This window comes from Lemur catta, chromosome 1 (assembly GCF_020740605.2).
Source record: "Lemur catta isolate mLemCat1 chromosome 1, mLemCat1.pri, whole genome shotgun sequence".
NCBI classification, from domain to species: domain Eukaryota; kingdom Metazoa; phylum Chordata; class Mammalia; order Primates; family Lemuridae; genus Lemur; species Lemur catta.
This window is the reverse complement of record NC_059128.1, coordinates 97,120,624-97,140,606: the sequence shown is the minus strand read 5'-3', so window position 1 is coordinate 97,140,606 and position 19,983 is coordinate 97,120,624. Positions and strand designations below refer to the sequence as shown.

Genomic DNA, 19,983 nt, shown 5'->3' with positions numbered 1-19,983 from the left:
TATGTGTTCTTGGCAGGAAACTTACATGGTTGATGGTTTTCCATTATATGAATGTGTCATAATTTACCCAGTTCCCTTTTAGGCCATGAGCATTTTTTGCTTCTATAAATAATGAAGCTGTGCTTACCCTTACACATCACCTTTGTACACAACTCTGATTATATCCTTAGTATAAATTTCTAAATGTGGAAGTCCTGGGTCAAATGGTATTCAAGGTTTTGAGATATGTTGCCAGAGGGCTGGAGGGCAATGTAGATTTTAGGTGAGTTCAAGGTATGACATAAGAAATGAGCTGAAGTTTAGCTATTTTGCCTAAAATTCGTTGCATGCTTCTCTCCACAGGTGGCCAAAGCATTCTGGATGGCAATTGGGGGAGACAGAGATGAAATTGAAGGCCTTTCATCTGATGAAGAACACTAAATTATTCTCACTAGGGTTTGACTAACAAAGATTCTAGCTCTATCTAAGATAACTTCCTTACTCAATCCAGTCATATTTTGCTGAAATTCCCATTATCATGTTGGCAGCCTGACTTATAATGGTTCAGTTAATTTTAGTTTTTAGTAGGGCATTAAAGAGAGATCTTTTCTCCCTCAGTATATTTTAAGGGAATGAGGAATATAAGGATAATAATGAGTGAGAATTTCTTAGATAGACTGTTTTTGGTCTAGGCATGGGGGTAGAATGAGTTTCAGAGGTCTGTGTGATTTACCCAGATGGAAGAAGAAAACCACCAGGCCATTCCTAGTCAGCCCTTTGCATTCTCTACCTTCACACTTGATAGTGCACACCAGGGGCTGAATTGTATCACCTTTCCTGGGTGTTTTGGGTTTTCTCCATTTAAGGAGCTTGTGGCTCTGAGCTATGATGCTTTTAGGGGAAGGAAATGAGGGAACTGCAGATTTGATTTGTACTATAGTATAGATGGGGCCAAAGTTAGTGGCCAACAGGTTAGTCTCTAACTAAAAAAAAAAAAGTGCTTCCGGCCATTTCTTTTGAAGTGTAGTATCTGAACTTATGCTAGAAAGAATGGAAAAACCAGTGTGAATTTTTGGACTATTATAAATGAGGCAAAAGTTTCCGACTCTGGTGGGGATAAAACCCCTCTAACTGAGCTGTGGGGGGTGGGGGGTGTGTCTAAGACAGAGAAAGAATCTCAAGGAATCCCTATATGGGTCATGGAAACAGTGAGTGAGCACGTACTGAGATTTTTGCGTGAGCATTATTGTGAAGAAACTCTTCTGCCTTAGAATTCTCCCTGCTACTTGAGATGCCAGAGTTGTGTTGTCAAACTTTATTATACCCTCAAAACAAGGCAGGTTTCCCCCTCTTTCTCTTTTAAAGCCAAACAGAGATCACTGCCAAAAATAGCAATACTAAGGGGTGGGTGAGGATGCAAAATGTTAGGCAAAGGATTCCTGAGCACCTTGTTTCCAGGGCTGATAGCCCCTCTGTAACCTTCCAGCACTGTAGCCCTTAGGGAATACCCTTTGCTCTTTATCCTTTGTCTTGTTCCAATGGGTCAGCCCAGAGGGACTGATTGCCAAAGGGAAAGTTTTTAAAGGAAGAGTGAAAGTATAGCAAATAAAATCCTGATTTCTGTTTTCGTAGACACTTCTGTAATGCATGTCATTGTCCTTCACTGTGGTAGTTACTGATGCAGCTCTAAAGTGGCACTGAGCACAGTGGGTGGAAGGTGCCAGTACATGGCTAAGAACTGGCTCTGGCCTAATGTGGGCTCTGGAACTGTTCACACAGCATGAAAGGAACACAGGATGGGTCAGGAGCAGAAACAGAGCTCACATCCCCACCCCCCTCCAGGTGCCACTTGTAAGCACTGAAGAATCTGAAACAGTGGCAGAAGGAATGGAATGCTGCAGGGGCTGGAGGGCCAGAGTGACCACAGGGAGGAGACCTCTCAGAGATTGGGGCATTCAGGAGGAGGCATTCTGGGAACGCTGGAAGCTGTCTTGCTTCGTGACCTTTTTTTTCTGTTTGTTTTTCTTTTTTAAACTGTTCTGAAGGACTTTTTGATTCCATGGTTCACCGCCATCTCACCAGTGTTTCTTTGAGGTGACTGCATCAAGGAAGTTGGCTCTAGGGTTACAAAACGAAAGGTGGAACATGTTTTTGTTAAACTATGGGAGGTTTTAGAAAATATATTAGGCCTCATGGTTAGGAAAAACAGACCAGAAAAAGCTGTGAACTTGATTTTGTGGATTAAACAAAGACAGGTGATTAAAATATGATTTATTTATAAAGTCTGCTAATGTGTATTATTATACTTTTGTTGTTTTTCAGTAGGGGGCCAAGAGGGGGAAGCTTTATGTGCTTCACTGGGCTAGGTATATATAGTGAATAGTCTAAATAGTTTATCAAGCTCACTATTTTGGAATCCACTATGCTTATGTATAATATCACCATGTTTTTAAGACCTCAGCTATCCGGGGATATTGGCCTCTTCTAGGGCACGCATGGAATAAAGGTGTCTAGTGGTATCTACTAAAGGTCCATGTTAGGAAGAGAGATCATGAGCTAACACTGCAATAACAGTTGCAGTCTAAAGTGACCTATGTACATGCCATCACAAGTTATTATGGACCATCCAGCTGGGATTTAAAATAAGAGACTTGGCTTTTTTTCCTTAAACGTCTCTCTATTTGCCTAACACATTTTGCAAAGTATTGTTTGTGTTCGATGAGTATGATTGAAAAGTTTGAAGGTGAGTGTTGGAAGGTAGGGAGATACAAGAATAAACTTTTTTCCCCCTGAGAAAATCATGTGTTATGTAATAATTTTAGAGTGATGAAGACATAGATATTTTTATAATTTTAAAATACACTAGCCTGCCAGAGTATGAGAAGATTGACAGAACCAGTTTGCTTGCTCTCTATTTATAAAACTTGGCCACATCTGATTCAGAGAAGCTAGAGATTCAGGGAAGCTAGACTTAGATGGTTGAGTAATATGGGATGTGGTTCAAGGACCATAGAGCATGTCAGGCCATTCCTGCAGACTACTTACAACACGTGAAATGTGAGATATGGCTGATTTCGTGTTCCCACTGAGGAGGGGTGGGGATAAACATTTCTGCCGAGGCTTGTCAGAGTCCCTTAACCTTGGGCCAATCTCTTAACAATAGCCATTGAGAGAGCACGTGGAGCTCGCCTTGCCTTGGCCTGCTGTGGAAAAAGGATCTTAGAAGAATCACTGTCTAAGGGTAAGATGAGAGCTCTGCGAACTATTCTGAGCTTGAGTGTTTGCTGATGCAAAGCTAAATTTAGCAAACATGTGTCCAGTGTGGTCAGGGGTTCTGATTCATTGAACGTTTTGATTGATGGAGACAGTTTCAGTGGATGCTCTAATGAGTTAGATTTGCCCTTCACTCCCCCCACCCCAATTTTACAATAGATAATTTAGCTACAGCATGGTATCGTTAAATACCAAATCTTAATAGGTGGAGAAAGTATAAAGAATTGTGGTCAAGTGGACTGACCCTAGTACCATATTAGTACAAGGTTAGTTTGAAAACAACACCCTATTAACTTTCCCATAATTTGTATGTGTCATAAAAGTAGAATGCTGACTGTGCATGGTAAATTTCTAGCTTTTTTAGATTCCACTTGGAGTTGAGTTTAGTGATCCATCCTTGCACCTTTGGCATGTAAGCTCCTGCAGAAAGAGTCTTAGAAATTCTCTAAGTTTCGTATTTTAGCATTATCTGTGCCTGTCATTAACATCACAAGTCTTGCTTTTATCATAGGTGTCTGTACTCAGAGTTAAGTTCTAGCATAGGAAGTATCTTGATTCTAAATTGTTCCTCTGATTTGCGGAGTGAAGAATTAAGAAAAAAAGTCATAGGAGTAGTGTGGGCCTTTTGTTGGAACACTGCTGAGCCCCATTCCAACTCTTAGTGATTTATAGTTCTATTTTGTTTCCTTTTGCAAAAGTATTGATTCAAAACCTGGCCCTAATGATTATTACTGCATCTTTGGAAATGGGCGGGGGGAGGAGAAAATTTTTCTTCTAAAACCCTTTTCTGTATATCTGTTCATAGGCCTAAACACTTCCCACAGCTACGAAGCTGGGAGGCACAGATAGCTGTTCATGCTCAGTTTACTAAGAAAGCCTCCCTGGCGCTCTCTTAGGAAGGAAGTGACCAATCATTACCTCTGCCCTTGCTGTTATCAATCAGGTGGTTTTAATGCCACAATAATGTGGGCTAAGTAAGGCCTGGGATAGGAACTTTATGGAAACAGCAGGATAGTTTAAGAGAGAGAAGATTCTTTTAATCTGAAGTCCAAGGACAAGACCTGCACTAATTCTGCCGCCTCAGGAAATTCTCAGGAAGTCATTAGTGGCAAAGTTAGATGGCCTCTTATTTGTTCCTCTACCCTGGTGCGAGCAGAAGCAAGGATTCAGGGTCCAGCCAACACTGACTCTGAACTAGGTGTGGTGGAGGATAGAGTCTTGAGTAAGGATGTAGTTTCTCAGAGTCCAACTCAGGTGGGAGTAGGGGGCAAGCAAGACAAGGTCACAAAAGACAGAATGTGAAAGTGCTGTGACCAGCCTTCATCGCTGTGGGAAGGAGAGAGCATAAAGTGCATCTTAGAGCAGCAGTTCTCAATCTTTAACTCACACCAGAATCACCTGGAAGGCCTGGAGCATGACAATTTGCATTTCTAACATCCCAGGTGACAGGGAGCTGCAGGTCCTGGGACCACACTTTGAGAACCACTGACTTAGGGGAAGCAATGCTTGACTTGAGCAAGAAGGATAAAGAATTTTGGCAGATAGGTGAGTGGAGGCAGCACAGTTCTTAGTGGGAGTAAGAGCAAGGGGATGTGCTGGGAAACCCGAGAAGTTCACTTGGGGAAGTGGTGGTAGGTACAGGTGGATGTTTGAGAGGGCCTTGAAATACTGCCTTGTAGCGTCTGTACCTAACTCTGGAGGTAACTGAGGAGCCAAAGGTTTTTGAGCAGAAAAGGCATCTAACCATAATTACATTCCAGGAAAATCTGGCAGTAGTACTAGAAGTATCTGCCTAACTGATTAGTTGTGTTAAGAAGGATTCTGAGGCTGAGAATAGACCCAGCACTTTGGTGGTTTTTGCCATGGATAGAGAAACTGAGAATGGTGGTAATTTTGCCACATACTTGCTATCCCTGGACTAGAGAGAGAAATTTGGAGAATTTTAGAATAGCTGTGATAAAAGGTAATCAGGAATTATATTGTGGTGGTATTCCTTCAAACATATGTAAGGACTTACTATAGGACAGCAGTGGAAAGGGATACAAAGATTGCTAAGGTAGGATTTACAAGATTGGGCAATGATTGATTCGTTTATTCAGCAAAAGAACACGGTGGCCAAAAGAAGCCAGGGATACAAGAATAAAATGTAAACCGTGCTCTCAAAGAACTCACAGCCTAGAGCAGGGACAGACACAAACAGCTAACACATGGTAGAGGAGATTGTACAGATAGAGATGTTCAGGAGAGGCTTCCTAGAGATGTGTGGCCTGAGTTGTAAAGCACCAGTAAAAGTCACCCGGGCGAACTGGTGGCGTATGTCAGTCAGCAAGGCCGGCGTGCAGGGTGCAGGCCAGGGGAGCGGCTGACGGAGCAAGCAGAGGGACGGCACGAGCAGAGAGATTGGAGACATGGGACTGCGTGGAGGTGTGGAGCGAGGGAGTGCCAGACAGCTGTGACTTTGGTGGATGTAGGTTGGGTAAATGGTCATGCCAGAAACAGGACTGGAGGCCAGAGGAAAGGGAAATGGTTTAATAAGGGAAATGAATTGTTTTTTTAATTGTGAGTCTGAGGTACTTGTGGACCGTCCACGTACCAGTAGCCAGCAGGCTGTTGGACACGAGTCTGAAGCTCGGGATTGATGTCTGAGCTGTCAGTACTGATTTGGGAGCTGTTAGCATTTATGTGGCTTGAAATCATAAGGGCAGATGAGATCACTCAGGGAGTAGCTGCAAGAGAACACACAGTGGTCTGGGAACACTAGGTGTAGGCCCAAGAAAAAGAGTAGATTGTGCAAGAGGGCCAAGAACGGGGAAGTTCAGGGAGTGGGGCCTTCCCCAGAGGCAGGTTTGGTCAGAAGGGAGGGCAGCTGCGGCAGGGAGGCCATGGCGCGCAGGGGAGAGGAATGAATCGCGCTGCTCGGGACTTGGAAAATAGGAGGGGGGAGGCTGCTGCTACAAACTGCAGGGCAGAAGAGGGGGCTGGCTCAAGTAAGGTGGGGAGGTGATTCACTTCAGGGGGTGGGATGTTTTGGATCATGTCTGACAGGCAGTTGGAATTTAAAGTCGTGGTGCTCCAGGGGTGGGTTAAAGGTACGGATTTGAGAGTCAACAATTGAGAAATACAGACTACATAAAGCCTTGGGGAAGTCCTTCAGGGGCAGGAAAGTAGAACTGGTGAAAGAATAATCATAAAGGCAGGAATTTGATGCAGTTCATGGAGGCCAAATCTAAAGGCCCTTGCTGCAAAACCTGCCTCCTCCTGGTAAGGGTGCCGGGACTCTGGCGAGGACCTCAGAAGGAAGACCGCTGCAGAAGTGGCCCCGCTAGAGGATTATCCTAGCCCCATTTTGTCCTTCTCCCCCAAATTCTGCTTATTCCAACTCTTAGAAACCAAATGGCATTTTACATTTAATCCTCTTGTTTCTTTATCCACATCTCCTGGGGTCAGTGTAAGATCCCACCAAGGAAATAGTTTTGAAGTCCCTTTTTCCTCAGGAGTTTTAGTTCAAAATGAATTTCACAGGAGCTAACAGTCATCTGAGCTGAAAAGTGTGGAAAACTTGTTACTTGTGAATCTAAAACTACCTTCATGCCTGTGAGAAGACTAGCCCGGTGGCATTTAGGACACGGTCACAGCATGGAAGAGGCAGGCGAGGAGAGGACTAGTAAAAGCACGAGGTGGCAGGGCTCGAGGTTGGGGCGGTAGCATTCAATCCTTTGCCACAGGCTTTCGGGTACAGGGGGAATGAATGCAAAACGGCATTGCCGAGGTGGCATCAAGGGGACCCGTGCAGCGAGCGTTTAGATGTGGGGAGCAGGGACATGCACTAATTAGGAAGCGTACCTTTGCGTGGATGGCCCAGGTGCTCCTGTCACCGCTACACTGGCTGGCACTGCATGTTGCCGTTGGTGAGTGAATGAGGGCAGTGGGTGTTACACGGAGACAGCGGCAGAATGTGCCCTGGCGTGTGGTTGGACAAAGTACATCTGGGCTTGCAGACATTTTCCTCTGGTCCTCCCGAGCCCTGAAGCCACTGCGACCCTGCTGGGCTCCCTTTTAAATCTTCTCTCCCCTCGGCCCCGAGACAGCAGCAAGAATCAGACTGAGCTTCTGGCACAGGAGCTTTTCCACGAAAAGTTTATTAGAAGGGCACTTACGAGAGAGAGAGGACACAAATCTTAAACGATAGGGGTACAATGCTTAAACAAACAGGTGCTCTGCCTTTAAAATATAAAAGTTAGAAAAATCTAAAACACTATAAATACATACATGCTTTTTACAAAGATATTAAAAGGTCAGGCTGGCTGAATAGTGAAGGTAATCGACATCCTCCGTGTTCTACTCCCACCCCCAGCACACACCAAGAGTCCAGAACAGCCCAGTTGCAGCAGCGGCCGTGAAGGCGAGTGAAGGCTTGTGAAGGCTTCTTGGAGAAAGACGGCTCCAGCTCTCTGGGTAAAGTTTGCACCCCTAGGAAGCGACGGGGGCTTGGTCCAGAGAACCCCCGTAGAAGGGTCTAGATTGGACTCAGAGGCTGCCTGTTTTTACGCGCTGCCACCCGTTTAGCCAGCCTGGTTTGGTGTTTCTGGATGCGGAGCCAAAAAGTCACTATACCCTCCACCAACATTCAGAACTGGCTGTGCCCCAACTCTTCTAGCCACTGTCCTTGGGAGGGGAGACCTTTTCCAACTCTCTTTAAAAAAAATTAAATAGTTATCTGAATGGTTTTAAGAAATTATTACATAAATATAAAAACACCAGAACACTAGAGTATACCTTATTTCTGCATTAAAAAAAAAAAAGAAAATCCATTATAGAATCACTGAGAATTTCTAGATCCAGTTTATAAGAGAGGCGAGTTCCTTTTACATGGTAGCTGTGTTTCTGAAAAGTTGCCTGTACAGCAAGTCCTTCCCCACTGACAACTCCTGTCGCAGGTGCTTCATCTTCATTTTCCATCCCATCCTCTTGGGCACATTGTTCTGCTTCCCCTACCCCCTTGAGAGGTGGCTGACGCTCCTTAGAAGGGTGACGCGTATTGTGAAGACTGTTACTTGAAGGGGTGCCACAGGGAACATTTATGCCACACAAAGAAAAACGATACAGCTTAGCTGCGTTGAGGTTTTCTCCCAGTAAAATGGGGACGTGTATATACTTTGGGAAAACTCCCAACTCTAGCCAAGTCACACAGTAAGAAACAAGGTCCAGAGCTAGACTTGTACCCTCTCTTGTAGCCCCCTTGGTAAGCAGTCCCATAAGCCTGCAGATTCCTTTCCTGCCTCTGCGTTTGAGGACTAAGGAGAGGGGTCTAAGGTGAGCTCTGGCCCCGTGGAGCCCATAGTGGAGCCTCAAGAATGGCAGCGTGGGGCTGAGAATGAAATCGGATATCTGCCTTCTCCCCAGACTACTGGCGTACATGCATGACATGCACACACTACTTAAAGAAAACCTTTCTGTGGTTTGAGTAAAAGCATTTAGCCTGGAATATGGCCAAACTCTAGGAAAACAAGGAGGGGATGGAGAAAAACAAAACAAACTAAGCACATGATACCTGCTACAGCTTGTTTCAATACATTAACAATGATTTAAAAAAAAATAATCACCACAGTCAATAAAAAAATACAACAGACAACATAAGGACAATGGAAAAGTCTGCCAGCAGCCTTGCCCTCATGTGTGTTCTTCCTAAGAGTCAAAGTCCCCGTTCCTGACTCTGGGCTTGTCTCAAAATGTCAGATCTACAGCCTGCCAGGAAGGTGGCCAACTGAGATGATGTTCCAGCACAGGCCTGTAATCCAAACCGGCTGGGGGAGCTACCTACGTATGTGCTGGAAGGATCTAAGTTACTACATAAAACTGGGAAGAAGAGGGCCAGTGGGGAGGAGTGGAAAGGAAATAAAAGTTGGCTCTTCAGGAGGTGCTGAGGACATGGATCTCTGCCCCAGTGCTGGCCACACTCAGGGCAGTGTCAGCACAAGCCACAGGGTAAAGACAACGTCCTGGCAAGAGCCTGGGGGGGAGGGGAACAACACACGTGGCCCTGTCGCCTGGACGTGCTACACTTCGAACTGCTATCCAGCAGCCACTGTCACAGCTCCAAAACTGCCCTGGTTTCCTCTTGCCCCTTTCAATTGTTCTTTAAAAAAGTTTTTTAATATACAAATGCCATTCATACAAAAGGATTTTAAAACTAAGAAAACTAGTTTTGTGACTTAAAGGAAGGACACTAATATTACACATGCCCAAAGCACCTACGTAGCGCTCTAAGATGGGAATGGCACCATTTCCTAACCTCCTAAGTGTGACCAAATTTATTTTCAGTGATGCCAAAGGTGGGCTTACCTACAGCCCCCTCACACGTCCTCCTGTGGTAGTCTTCTAGTCTATACAGAAAGGGCCAAGGAAGTAGCCTTCAGGTCTGAGCACTGAGTGTTCTAAGACACCATCCAAATGCAGCCAACTGTGTAATTCATCACATTTGAAGTTTTCAACTTGCCAAACGAATACATTTCCTTCCCTTCACCTGGAATAAGACAGGACTTCCATAGATCACTGGGTCGCCAGAACTGCGCTGTACCTGAAGCTAGTTGTTCCCAAGCAGCTGGGGGACAGCCGTGTGCCACAAGAAGCCCTCATGGGATCGTGTAGCAGGTGGAGGATGCAGGGCCTGGAAAACTGCTGCCATGGCTTTTAGGAGAGGGACCGGGATTGTTCCAGCAGACGCCAAGATGGAGTATTTGTGCCCAGGGTCTCGGAGCTGACCGGGAGCGTAAGTGTACACACACGAGGTTCGGGGGCTTCCTGCGTTTGTAAGAGCATCCCATAGATCATTTTGTGCCAGGCACATGCTTCAGACCACAGTACTTGGCCTTCTCAGAGAAAGCGAGGGGGTTCGTGTTTTCTCTGGGTTCTGTGTCAACAGCCCCGCGAGAAGACTCCCACAGGCCTGGCAAGGTGCTCCTTCAGTCTCTTCCTCAGGAGGCTCAGGGAGCAGCTCTCCTACCTGGAAACCTCAAGGGTACCACTTCATCGGCACAGGGTCCTGCAGGTGAGGTACCAGGAAGGCCCTACAGCATCAGAAATTGCATCACATTTGAGATTTATAACCTGCCAGAAGTATACACTTTCTTCCCTTCACTTGGAATAAGACAGGACTTCCATAGGAAATCCTTTTATTTTTCCTGGTAGAAATCCATGCAAATATGTGGGATAAGTCATTTCATACAAAAACAGCAGCAAAGAACAAAGTACCAATTGAAAGTGGCAATTCTATCTGCTGTATTCTGCAAAAGGCCAGTAAAAGAAGAGGGCTCTTCTTTCTTTTTTCCAGTTGAAATAATTTATACTCCTTTTCTCCCTAATTGCCACTGGGAGCGGTACTTATTCCACAATATAACTGCTGTAGTTTTCACTGATGATCCTCCATCGTGAGCTAGATAATCTTATGTCCCAGGGGAAAGATGGCAGACCTCGTTGCACCAAGCCTGCAATTTTCAAAGGTGTAAAAAAATTTTAATAGCCCTTTTCATTTGCCTGTGTTGGCCTGAGATTTTTCCCTTCTGGTGAATTTGCTCCTGTAAATTTCAGCTTCCGTAAGTGCTGGCAGGTGTCTCCGCAACAAAACCTGGAAAAGTTTCCCCTTGGGAGAGAGAAGGGAGAGAAGTCGTTGCTGGGACTCGCTCCGGTTTCCCAGTCAATGTGCCAACCCAGGATTTTTTAAAAAAAGTATAAAACAAACATTTAAAAGAGCATATGATAAAGCTGATTTAATTACTGCAACTGACTACATAAATCAATATAGCCGTATGCATCCGAATCTGGAGCGAGCTCTTACAGATGACAGGGATGCACTCAGGATGGTGCTGCCTCAGCCTGAACGCCATCCCGTGGCCACGGCCTCCCGCTTCACGTGGACACTTACCATCATTCAAATCTCTTTGAGATTACTGTGATAACAAACTCTACACTGCATACGCACTGAGCTGCAGCAGATCCTTCCGACTTTTCAAAGTGAAAAAGGACAAATTTAAGTTTTTAAAGAAGAGGTGGCTCTCACCAATTCCCACTGTCCCGTGCACATGTTCTGCTGAACACGCCCAGGCCAACTGGTATGTTCTGAGAGGGGCGGGGGACAGGCAAGTCCCCTCCCCACCCCAAGTCAATCTGGCTCCCGAGGCGCAGGGTCTGCTGGAGTGGTGGGGCTTGGTCAGGAGTGCTCAGTCGAAGCCTTCGTCAAAAGCGCTGAGAGCTGGGCGTGAGGTCTGTTCACGGCCCTGCAGGCTTTTCCTACCAAGAACACCCTTCCAAGGCGAACTCCACAATCCAGTCCCGGACAGGGGGGCATTTCAGTTGGACTGTGACATCCCAGATTGCTGTCATCCAAAAAGGAAGGAGGCTGGCGGTTGGGGGCAGGTGGTGAAACACTACCTGTTCTGTTCACTCAGACCATCAGACCGGAAGCCACTTGCCCTTGAAGCTGGCACCAAAGGGCAGATGCGTTCAGCAGAAACAGTTGTTCATAAAATCCATCTCTGGGTTTGCTTTTGTGTTTTGCAGAACAGGCTGGTGCCACTTTAGTTGAGGGAGAAAAACTTCTTCCTTGACAACAATGGGTTGAGTAGAGTTCCAATCTTCTCCACCTCCTACATGGCCATTTCCCCAAGCCCGCCCTCCCCACCCTCCCCCTTCACACCCGATGTCTCTAAGACACGCTGGAACAGCGGATGCTTGGGGAGCCCATCTGAGTGAGGACCTTGTCAAGCCACTGCAAAGGCCCATTCAGGTGTAGCTCAATCCAGCAGGGGGTGCTGGTCACTGTCTGTCTCCTGCAAGAAATAGGGAAAGGGGTGGGGGACTTAAAAAATGCCCAGAGGGACACACAAGTCAGAACACCTTTTTCTGCTTTGGGGACAGTCTTCCTCCCAAAGTCAGAGATACATCCTACCTTGTTAGTGCCCTAGAGGGGGTGCCAATAACTTGCTGAAACTACCAGGCCAAACCCCTGCAAGCAGGGAGGACTTTGAGTAAATCAGGTTCTCTTGAGGGGGAAGGAGGTGGACCTTAAAGAGTTAAACACATAAAGTCAATTCCAGGGTGCCAACCAATTACCGGGACGAGCCCCCCAGTGGAGGGCCTCCAGCCTGAGCGACGGTCTCCCTGGCTCCCATCTGCACGGAACAGGCACCTGTAGCTCCGCCATCGCCAGCTCCAGGCCCTGCCCCAGCCGGCTGCGATGACGGGCGTCTGTCTGATTGAGGGGTGTTTTTCACAAAGCGCCGACAGAGCCCACATGCCTTCGGTTCCCAATGTGCTGATATAATTCCCATCTACGGCCTTATTTTGGAAAATCTTACAAGCTGAGCGAGCCATGGAACAATTACTGGAAAAAAGCGAGGCACACCACACGTTTCTTTTCCCCAAAGCGCTTTGTCTAATTTCGGGCTAGCTGATGACGCGGCTCACAGGCGGGCTCCCAGAGGCCTCCGCCGAGCCGAGGCTATCTGCTGAGGCCGGAGTCGCCGGTGCCAGCTGGAGGTGAGAGGCATGGGCCCTGGGCCCTGGGCCCTGCTTTCGGCCACCTCACAGAGAGGAGGACTGAAACCTTACTCTCCTTGGCCCCAGAGGCAGGAGGAGGACAAGACTATTCTGGGAAGGGGCCGCACCCGCCCGCTAGGCTGCGGGGCAGTGCTGCCAGGCGGCGGTGACGCGGCGGCCGGCCACACAGGACCCGGTGTGCTGGCAGTACATCCCGCAGGGTGATACGGTGCCCCCAGGGAAAGCCTTCTGCCACCAGGGAGCCGCTTCCCAGCACTGGGAGCGGGAGGGCCCGATGCCGTCCCAGTCCAGGTCTGTTGTCTGAGGGCACCGCCCTCCTTGCTGGGCCTACTCTTGTCCCAGCAGCGGGGGAGGTTCAGAAATGGGCTCGCTAGCGCGGCCCCGCGGTGTCTGCCTGACCCCGGGTGCCTGAGTGTGGCCCTCAGGACTGCAGTCTGGCGTAAGAAGACCAAAGGGACTTCCCCTTGCTCTTTCCCAGTGGGGTCCATCTTTAAATACTTCCCTTGCCCACTAAAAAATATTAACTTTCTAACCTTTCACTCTTGTTCCCTAAACGGTCTAAGCCGGGCCTCAAAGGTCGGCTAACCCGTCTCTCCAGCGGGACCTCTGGGCCCGGGCTAATCTCCTGAGGCCTCTCCTGAGGTCTGACCACTTTGACTGCTCAAGCGGTCACCCCTGGATTTCAGAAAGACCCCAGAGACGAAAGTGCTACGTTTCCTGACACCACGGGGCAGACCCAGAAGAACAGCAGCTCAAATACGGTAAATGGAAGAGGAGGATTTTACAGCCCGAAATCCTTTAATGAGAATCTGACTTTCCATAAGTCATGCTCATCTGGATTTCATTATAAACGGTGGCCCAGAGCCAATCCTGAAATGGGTTTGGCCCGGGTGCAGGATGACTGCAAAACAAAATGGATTCCAAACATCTGGAAAAATGAAGAGAAGGGCAGAGTAACTCGCGAGGCGCTGGCTCCAGCCGACGTGCGGGCACCTCCGCGCCTGCCGCGGAGCCGGCGCTGGCATGGGGTGTGCGGCAGGAGGGGGCACAGCCCCTGCCCCTCGGGAAACTCCCAGCCACGTATATCGAGAAAAGGGACTGGATTCTCTAAACCCAAACCAGAACTGCCCGAGAGACTCAACGAGCAGACCAGGTAGACCTATTATCAGTGCCAGGTTTCGACTGGTATCTAGCATTCTAAAAAAAAGAAAATCATCTACTTTTTGAGCAAGAAAACTTCATTCCTTCATCACTACCCAAATCTCCTCCTCCCTTCCCTGATTCTCAGTTTGAATTTCCTCGCTCCTCAGGGTCACCAGTGTCCCTGGGTCAGAGATGGAGCGACGGAGAAGGGAGGGGACAGCGAGGTGAAGACTTAACTTCCTGGACAGGGTCATTCTAAAGCCATCTGCGCAAAATGAAGGAGGAGACAGTAGCCAAGAGGACACAGTTCTAGGCTGAGCTTTGCCACTCATGATGTGACTTCAGGCAAGCCCCCTTCCCTCCCTAGGCCTCGGTGCTCTCATCTGCACAGCAGGGAGGACGCCACGGTCCCCACCTAGGGCTGGGAGACGATAAAATGGAACGTGTGTGTTCACGGTGCCTGAGAAGCTATTCCAAGCAAGCGAGAGAGCGAGTGAGCACTGTTCTGCTCGGCCTCACTGGTCCCTGAGGGCCCCGCCTGCCCTGCTGTGCAGAGTAGCCTGGAGCTGGGTCCCCGGGGCGGGCAGCAGCGCACTGACCTGTATTCCGCACCCCAGCCTTTGACGAAGCTCATGCGGATGGTGCACATCCGAGTCAGCTGGTAGACGGCCTCGAAGCCCTGGTTGACAGACTGCGCCAGGAGGGCTGCGAACTCCTGATTGTTGAAGATCTTCAGGTTGCATCCTGTCAGACAGACGAAAACAGCGCCATGGGGGTGGCAGCGTGCGCACGTTCACTGCTCCCCGCCCAGATGAAGCAACCCCTGGGTCCCCCAGAACGGCTCAGTTCACACAGCTCCAGCGGCGCACGGTGGCCTGATGCATTAGGCACCCGCTCCACACCCAGAGCCACGTGAGGGACAGGCCGACTCGCACCCTGCGCTTGAATCTTTAAATCTGCCACCACCCCATCGGGAGACGTGGCTGACACGCACGAGAGGGCAAGTCAGGGCTGGCCCGCAAGCTCCGGCTCCCAGAGCTGGAGGAGGTCTGAGAAGCAGCTTCTGAGAACACGGAGATGGTGTGCAGAGGTGGGCCTGGCCCGGCAACGGGGCCAGGAAACTGAGGGAAGGGGCCTCGGCCAGGGTGACCGTGCTGTGTGGGGTCGGGCTGCCCACCTGGGACGTGGCACACCGGCTGTCCCACAGCAGGGAGTGCCAGCAGGGACAGGCCAGCTGAAAGGCCACTGGGCCTGCCGTTCCAATGGGCAGCTTGGCAGAGGGCCGGGGCCCCATCCACCCAGGCTCCTCCGACAAATCCGCCTCACGCTGGACGAGGAGGGAGTGAGAGATCTGGGCCACATTGTGGCCTCTGGGCACAAGGCTGGGTCGAGGTGACATTCACAGCGAAGTGAAGGTGTGCGTCTAATTCTCCAGACCATAAAACTAAAGACAGGCACAAATCAAGTTTAAAATAAACCTCCTGTTTGAAGTCCTACTGCCTGAGTGCCAGGAATGTGTCAACCAGAAAAATAAAGACAAAAGCACATGCCGGAAATAACCAAAAGGTGAGCTGAGGTGACTCTCCTGAACGGGCCAACCCTGGGCCCCTAAGCTTGCTGTGTGACTCTGAGCTGGTCACTTTCTTTGTGACCCTGCATCTCCTCTGTAAAATGAGAGGCTGGCCTGGGAGGTCCTCGCAGCTCTGACGTTCTATGAGCTGACAAACACCACCAGAGCCAACTCGGCCCTTGTCCCAAAGATGGGGAGGGGCGTAGGCCCAATGCCAAGAATGTGACGGAGCTTCCTCTTCTCGTTCTCTCCGATGGGAAGTGTGGGGGCGCAGGGCTGGGCCCAGCAGAGCCCAGAAGCAGAAGAGAGTCAGTCCGCCCCAGGCTCCAGCCTGGCTCAGCCACTTCCTAGCTATGCACCCTCAGGCAGGTGGCTTAAACCTCCTGAACTTGTCTCCTCAATGCATCTCCTACTTGCAGAGCCAGAGTAACCAAATGAGACACACGTGACAAATGTCCTCTGTACTGCAGCCACAAGGTGCTGTGGGAGCAGGGAGCACTGTTACCACTCATGTCAGACTCTGCATTCTGAAGTCTGTCTTGCCCACAGTTCAACGCTCTCCTGTTATCTGCTACTCAGTGGGCAGGAAAAGACACGCCACACACATGCCACAGCACTGGCCTGACCCAGGCCACATGCTCTGCCAGCCAGTCACAGACCACGTTTTGCAGGCGGGCCGCATGCCACAGGAGAAGTGGACTCTGGTGGGCTTCCTGCCTAGCTTTCCAAAGCAAAGGGGCCTTAGGTTGGATCAGCCTCCTGCCTGACCTTGCTGTCCAGGTGTGGCCCTGTCCAAACCACCTTCCGGGGTACAGTCTGATATACCTTTTTAAGGTACAAGTGGGATTCATGAGCCCTGCTCAGAAAACCCTCAATAGTTTCCCAGAATAAAACCAAAGCTTTCTCATGTCCTTCCATGGCCCGGTGCCATCATGCTTTTTAAACACGTGCCCTGACTGTCATCGTACACACGGCCCTCCTCCAGCCAGAGTGCTGCCTGAACACACCCTGCCCTCCGTCACCTCGGGGCCTTTGCGGGGACTGTCCCCTCCGCCTAGAATGCCCTCCTGGGCCCCATCCCTCCATCTCCCTGTGCCTGATGTCTGCCTATCTTTCAGGCCGCCAACACCTCCTCCGCCAGGAAGGCTCACCTGCCCCACCCCGGCAGTTCAATGTGCTTTCTCCCTGTCTGTGCTGCTCCCCTGGTGCTTGGCCCCCCGCCCCCATATTAAACTCGTCTGTGTCTTTGTCTTATTCACTCCAGAGGTCTATAAGGTCTGTGGGGACAGAGCAGGGCCCCATCCACCTCCCTGTCCCCCACAGCATCTGGCACTATGTCCTGCATGCTGTGCACGTCTGGGCAATGCATGAGTGAAGGAAGGAAGCCACACTGCCTGAGCACCTGTGCACACAGAGCAACGGGCAGGTACCCGCAGGTTACAGGAAGATACGTTAGATGCTACATTTGCTTCCTGGAGGTTCAGGGAAAGCACAGTCAGATAGCTGCACGTAGAGGAAACCCAATCCAATCAGCTCCAGGTTGACAGTGCAGACACCAATGAAAGCAAAGGTGAGAAAGATGGACTCTTTCTGGCATCCCGGGCACGCACTCGGGGGAAAGAACCTCAGGACAGGGGTGGGTGTGTGGGCGGCTTACCTGGTGGGATCTTGCAGACGGTGGCTGGGTGCCAGCCATAGCGCTGGTTACAGTTGGGAGACTGGACAAAAATAGCGCTGTCGCTGAGGCACTCTGCGAAGACCTCCCCTCCAATGTAGTAGAGCCGCACGCCTCTCCCTAGGGAGATTCGGGTTAGACAGGACGGGGCGCCCCCTCCCTCCCCCAACCCACACACAGTGGGCCCGGGGCAGCGGAGGAGGCAGAGCTGCAGGGGGTGTTCAAGTGACTGGTTCTCTGCCAGCTTCCCCAGCAGACAGACCTGGACTCCAAGCCTGAAACCCAAGTAGGGGAAATCACAGGTCATGCTGGGTTCCTAAGGCCAGTGGGGGCAGGTGACGAGAGAAAAGAGCATGGGATAATTCTCAGTGACAGCCTCTGCCACTGACTCACCACGCAGTCAAGTTACTCAACCTCTGAGCCTCAGTTTGTCTATGAAGCGGGGACGATGGTAACCTACACTCACGGCGTTACTGTGAGACACGCAGTAAGTACCTGGCAACTGTCAGCCGCTGCTGCTGCTGCCGCCACACGACTACGTGGTCCCTTCTGACCGCAGGACTCAGAGGCTGGGCCAGCAAACCTGCAGGGCTCCTTCCGAGGCAGCAGACACCCAGGAGCCCTTGGCTGCAGGGACGGCTCAGTGCTACCTCCTGTACCTTTTTCCTCCCTCAACGTATTTTTCTAAAACATTCCATGGGTTTATACCATTTACTTTTCTTTCATCTCTAAAATCCACTCCAGATGGACAGAAATTATTTTTAAATTGGCTCTGCAATTCGAAGTTACGTAAACACTCTGACAATCAGCTCTCTGCTCAGCTAGGGATGATCCCCGCTCCCGCCTGGGAACGTCTCTGTCCCATTCCTGGGGAAGAGGCCAGAGGGCAGGAAAGGGCAGGATTTTACAGGCCCAGCAACAAGAGGGATGGAAACCAGCTGACCAACCTGTGCACCACTTGCTGTCCCCTGCCCTGCCCGCTTCCCACTACTGTCCCTTCCCCCAGCCGCTCCCTGTTTCTTCTGCTTTCAGCCCTGCAGGACTCGGTATCACACACACGTGCAGGTGCTGGGGCCTCAAGTCCACAGGAGGGCAGCTGCCTTATGTCCAGAGCAGGGGGAAGAAATCAGGGTGGGAAGACCCAGACCAAAAATGTTTCCTTTCAGTCATTTTAAAAGAATTATTTTTAAAATATAGAAAATGCTAGGCTCAGTGGCATATGCCCATAGTCCCAGCTACTTGGGAGGCCGAAGTAGGAGGATGGCTTGAGCCAATGAGTTCAAGACCAGACTGGGCAAGACAGTGAGACCCCATCTCTAAAAAAAAAAAAAAAATCAAACCAAATAAATAAATACATAAAAGTACAAAGATAATAAGTAAAACCTATGTATGCTACCCAGAATTAGTATCTAGTATCTTTTTCAAAAAAGAAACAAGGACGGACAGGGGTTTGGCAGTGAGGGCTGTTTGTCACTGGCTATGTGGCTTCTGCAGAGCCGTTCCCCATGTCCCTGGGCATCAGGTCATTCCCTGGAAAATGAACACACCACCTCAAACACACGGTCTCTGAATGTTTCTTCTCTTACTACAGAATCAATTCTCTCTTCAAATGAAGTCTTTCATGAGAGCCCAAGATAATGAACAAGCAAGTGTGGAGTTACTCTGGCTCACGTGGGGCCAGTGCCCCACCTGCTGCCCTGCCCAGCCCGAGTTTGCCGTGGGAGCCCCTCGGCGAATCCTTTGGGCTCCAGGATGATGTCTGAACATGCTAACTCTCTAAGCAAACCAAGTGATGTGTAACACGGCCTCACCCTCCCTAAACTACCAGTGATCTTTTCCACACGCTCTGGGTGCCAGCAGGCAGAATGCTAACTGTAGTAGTGTTTGGGTAGTGGGCAATTCTTGCCTTTCTACCTTTTCTAAATTGTCTAGAATAATCATATATGAAAACAACAAAAGATGGCTGCCTACTTAGCAACCTGTCTGTACTGTAAGCGTATTTTTATTACGAGAATTCCACATGTTGCCTGTCTCCTAGACTTCCCTTTCTTGTCCCTTTGAGTAGGAATGATCCAGCAACCTGAACTCTACTGTTTGGCCCCTTAACCGGGCAACAGACACCCGGGGGCTCTCGTCCCCGCCCCGTTCCTGCGGAGGCTCAGCACAGCCACAGATGGGGACAGGGCTCTGGGCGGAGGCTGCACTGGGGCCTGGGTGGGAGCAGGTGGGGGAACGTGGCCACCGCTTACCGATGTGCCTCCGAGTGAGCTCCACCGCGGCGTTCCTGTTGACGTTGGAGAGCAGGCCCAGGCAGAAGCGCTCCGAGTTGGAGGGGTCGGTGAAGCCGTCCACCGTCATGGATGGCTGCGAGGCGTGGAATGTCTCCCCGACGCGCTGGTTCAGCTCGTAGTAGGAGATGGAGCACCAGAAGGCCGGCTCGCAGTAGGTGACAGGCTGCAGGTCTGCAGACAGGGCAGGCCACCGGGTCAGTGGGTCCCCCAGGCCCCATGCTCCCTCCATGGGGTCCCCTGCATGCTCCGGAAGACTGTTTCCCCACTTCTGAGAGGGTTTTAATAATCTCCTGTCCCTGTGCCTTTTATGGTATAAAACTTGTATGATCCAAGGGAACAAGATACTCAGGTGTCTGGAGGAGCATTGCAGACACCATACGTGCGTAAAGTCCTGCCCTACCTGGCCTTGGCTGGATGGACGCAGTCTTCAAGGAGGGGCTGGGGGAACCTGAAGAGGGCCTGGCACCAGCGGGCACCCGGTGAGCCTGTGGACAGCC

At 49.9% G+C, this 19,983-nt stretch overlaps 2 protein-coding genes across 4 annotated transcripts in view; one reads left to right on the top strand and one right to left on the bottom strand.

Annotated features, from left to right (window-relative positions):
• AAGAB (alpha and gamma adaptin binding protein) overlaps positions 1 to 2,261 on the top strand; it is a 45,938-nt gene extending 43,677 nt beyond the window's left edge. For both annotated transcript variants that reach the window (XM_045541587.1, XM_045541577.1), the window contains one exon: positions 343 to 2,261. In XM_045541587.1, the coding sequence (XP_045397543.1) occupies positions 343 to 386 (44 nt within the window). In that variant the 3' untranslated portion in view covers positions 387 to 2,261. The remainder of the gene's footprint in view (positions 1 to 342) is intronic.
• An 8,737-nt stretch (positions 2,262 to 10,998) lies between these two features.
• SMAD3 (SMAD family member 3) overlaps positions 10,999 to 19,983 on the bottom strand; it is a 109,968-nt gene continuing 100,983 nt past the window's right edge. For both annotated transcript variants that reach the window (XM_045541559.1, XM_045541569.1), the window contains 4 exons: positions 19,445 to 19,657; positions 17,178 to 17,315; positions 14,550 to 14,694; positions 10,999 to 12,077 (listed from right to left, as the gene is read on the bottom strand). In XM_045541559.1, the coding sequence (XP_045397515.1) occupies positions 11,954 to 12,077; positions 14,550 to 14,694; positions 17,178 to 17,315; positions 19,445 to 19,657 (620 nt within the window). In that variant the 3' untranslated portion in view covers positions 10,999 to 11,953. The remainder of the gene's footprint in view (positions 12,078 to 14,549; positions 14,695 to 17,177; positions 17,316 to 19,444; positions 19,658 to 19,983) is intronic.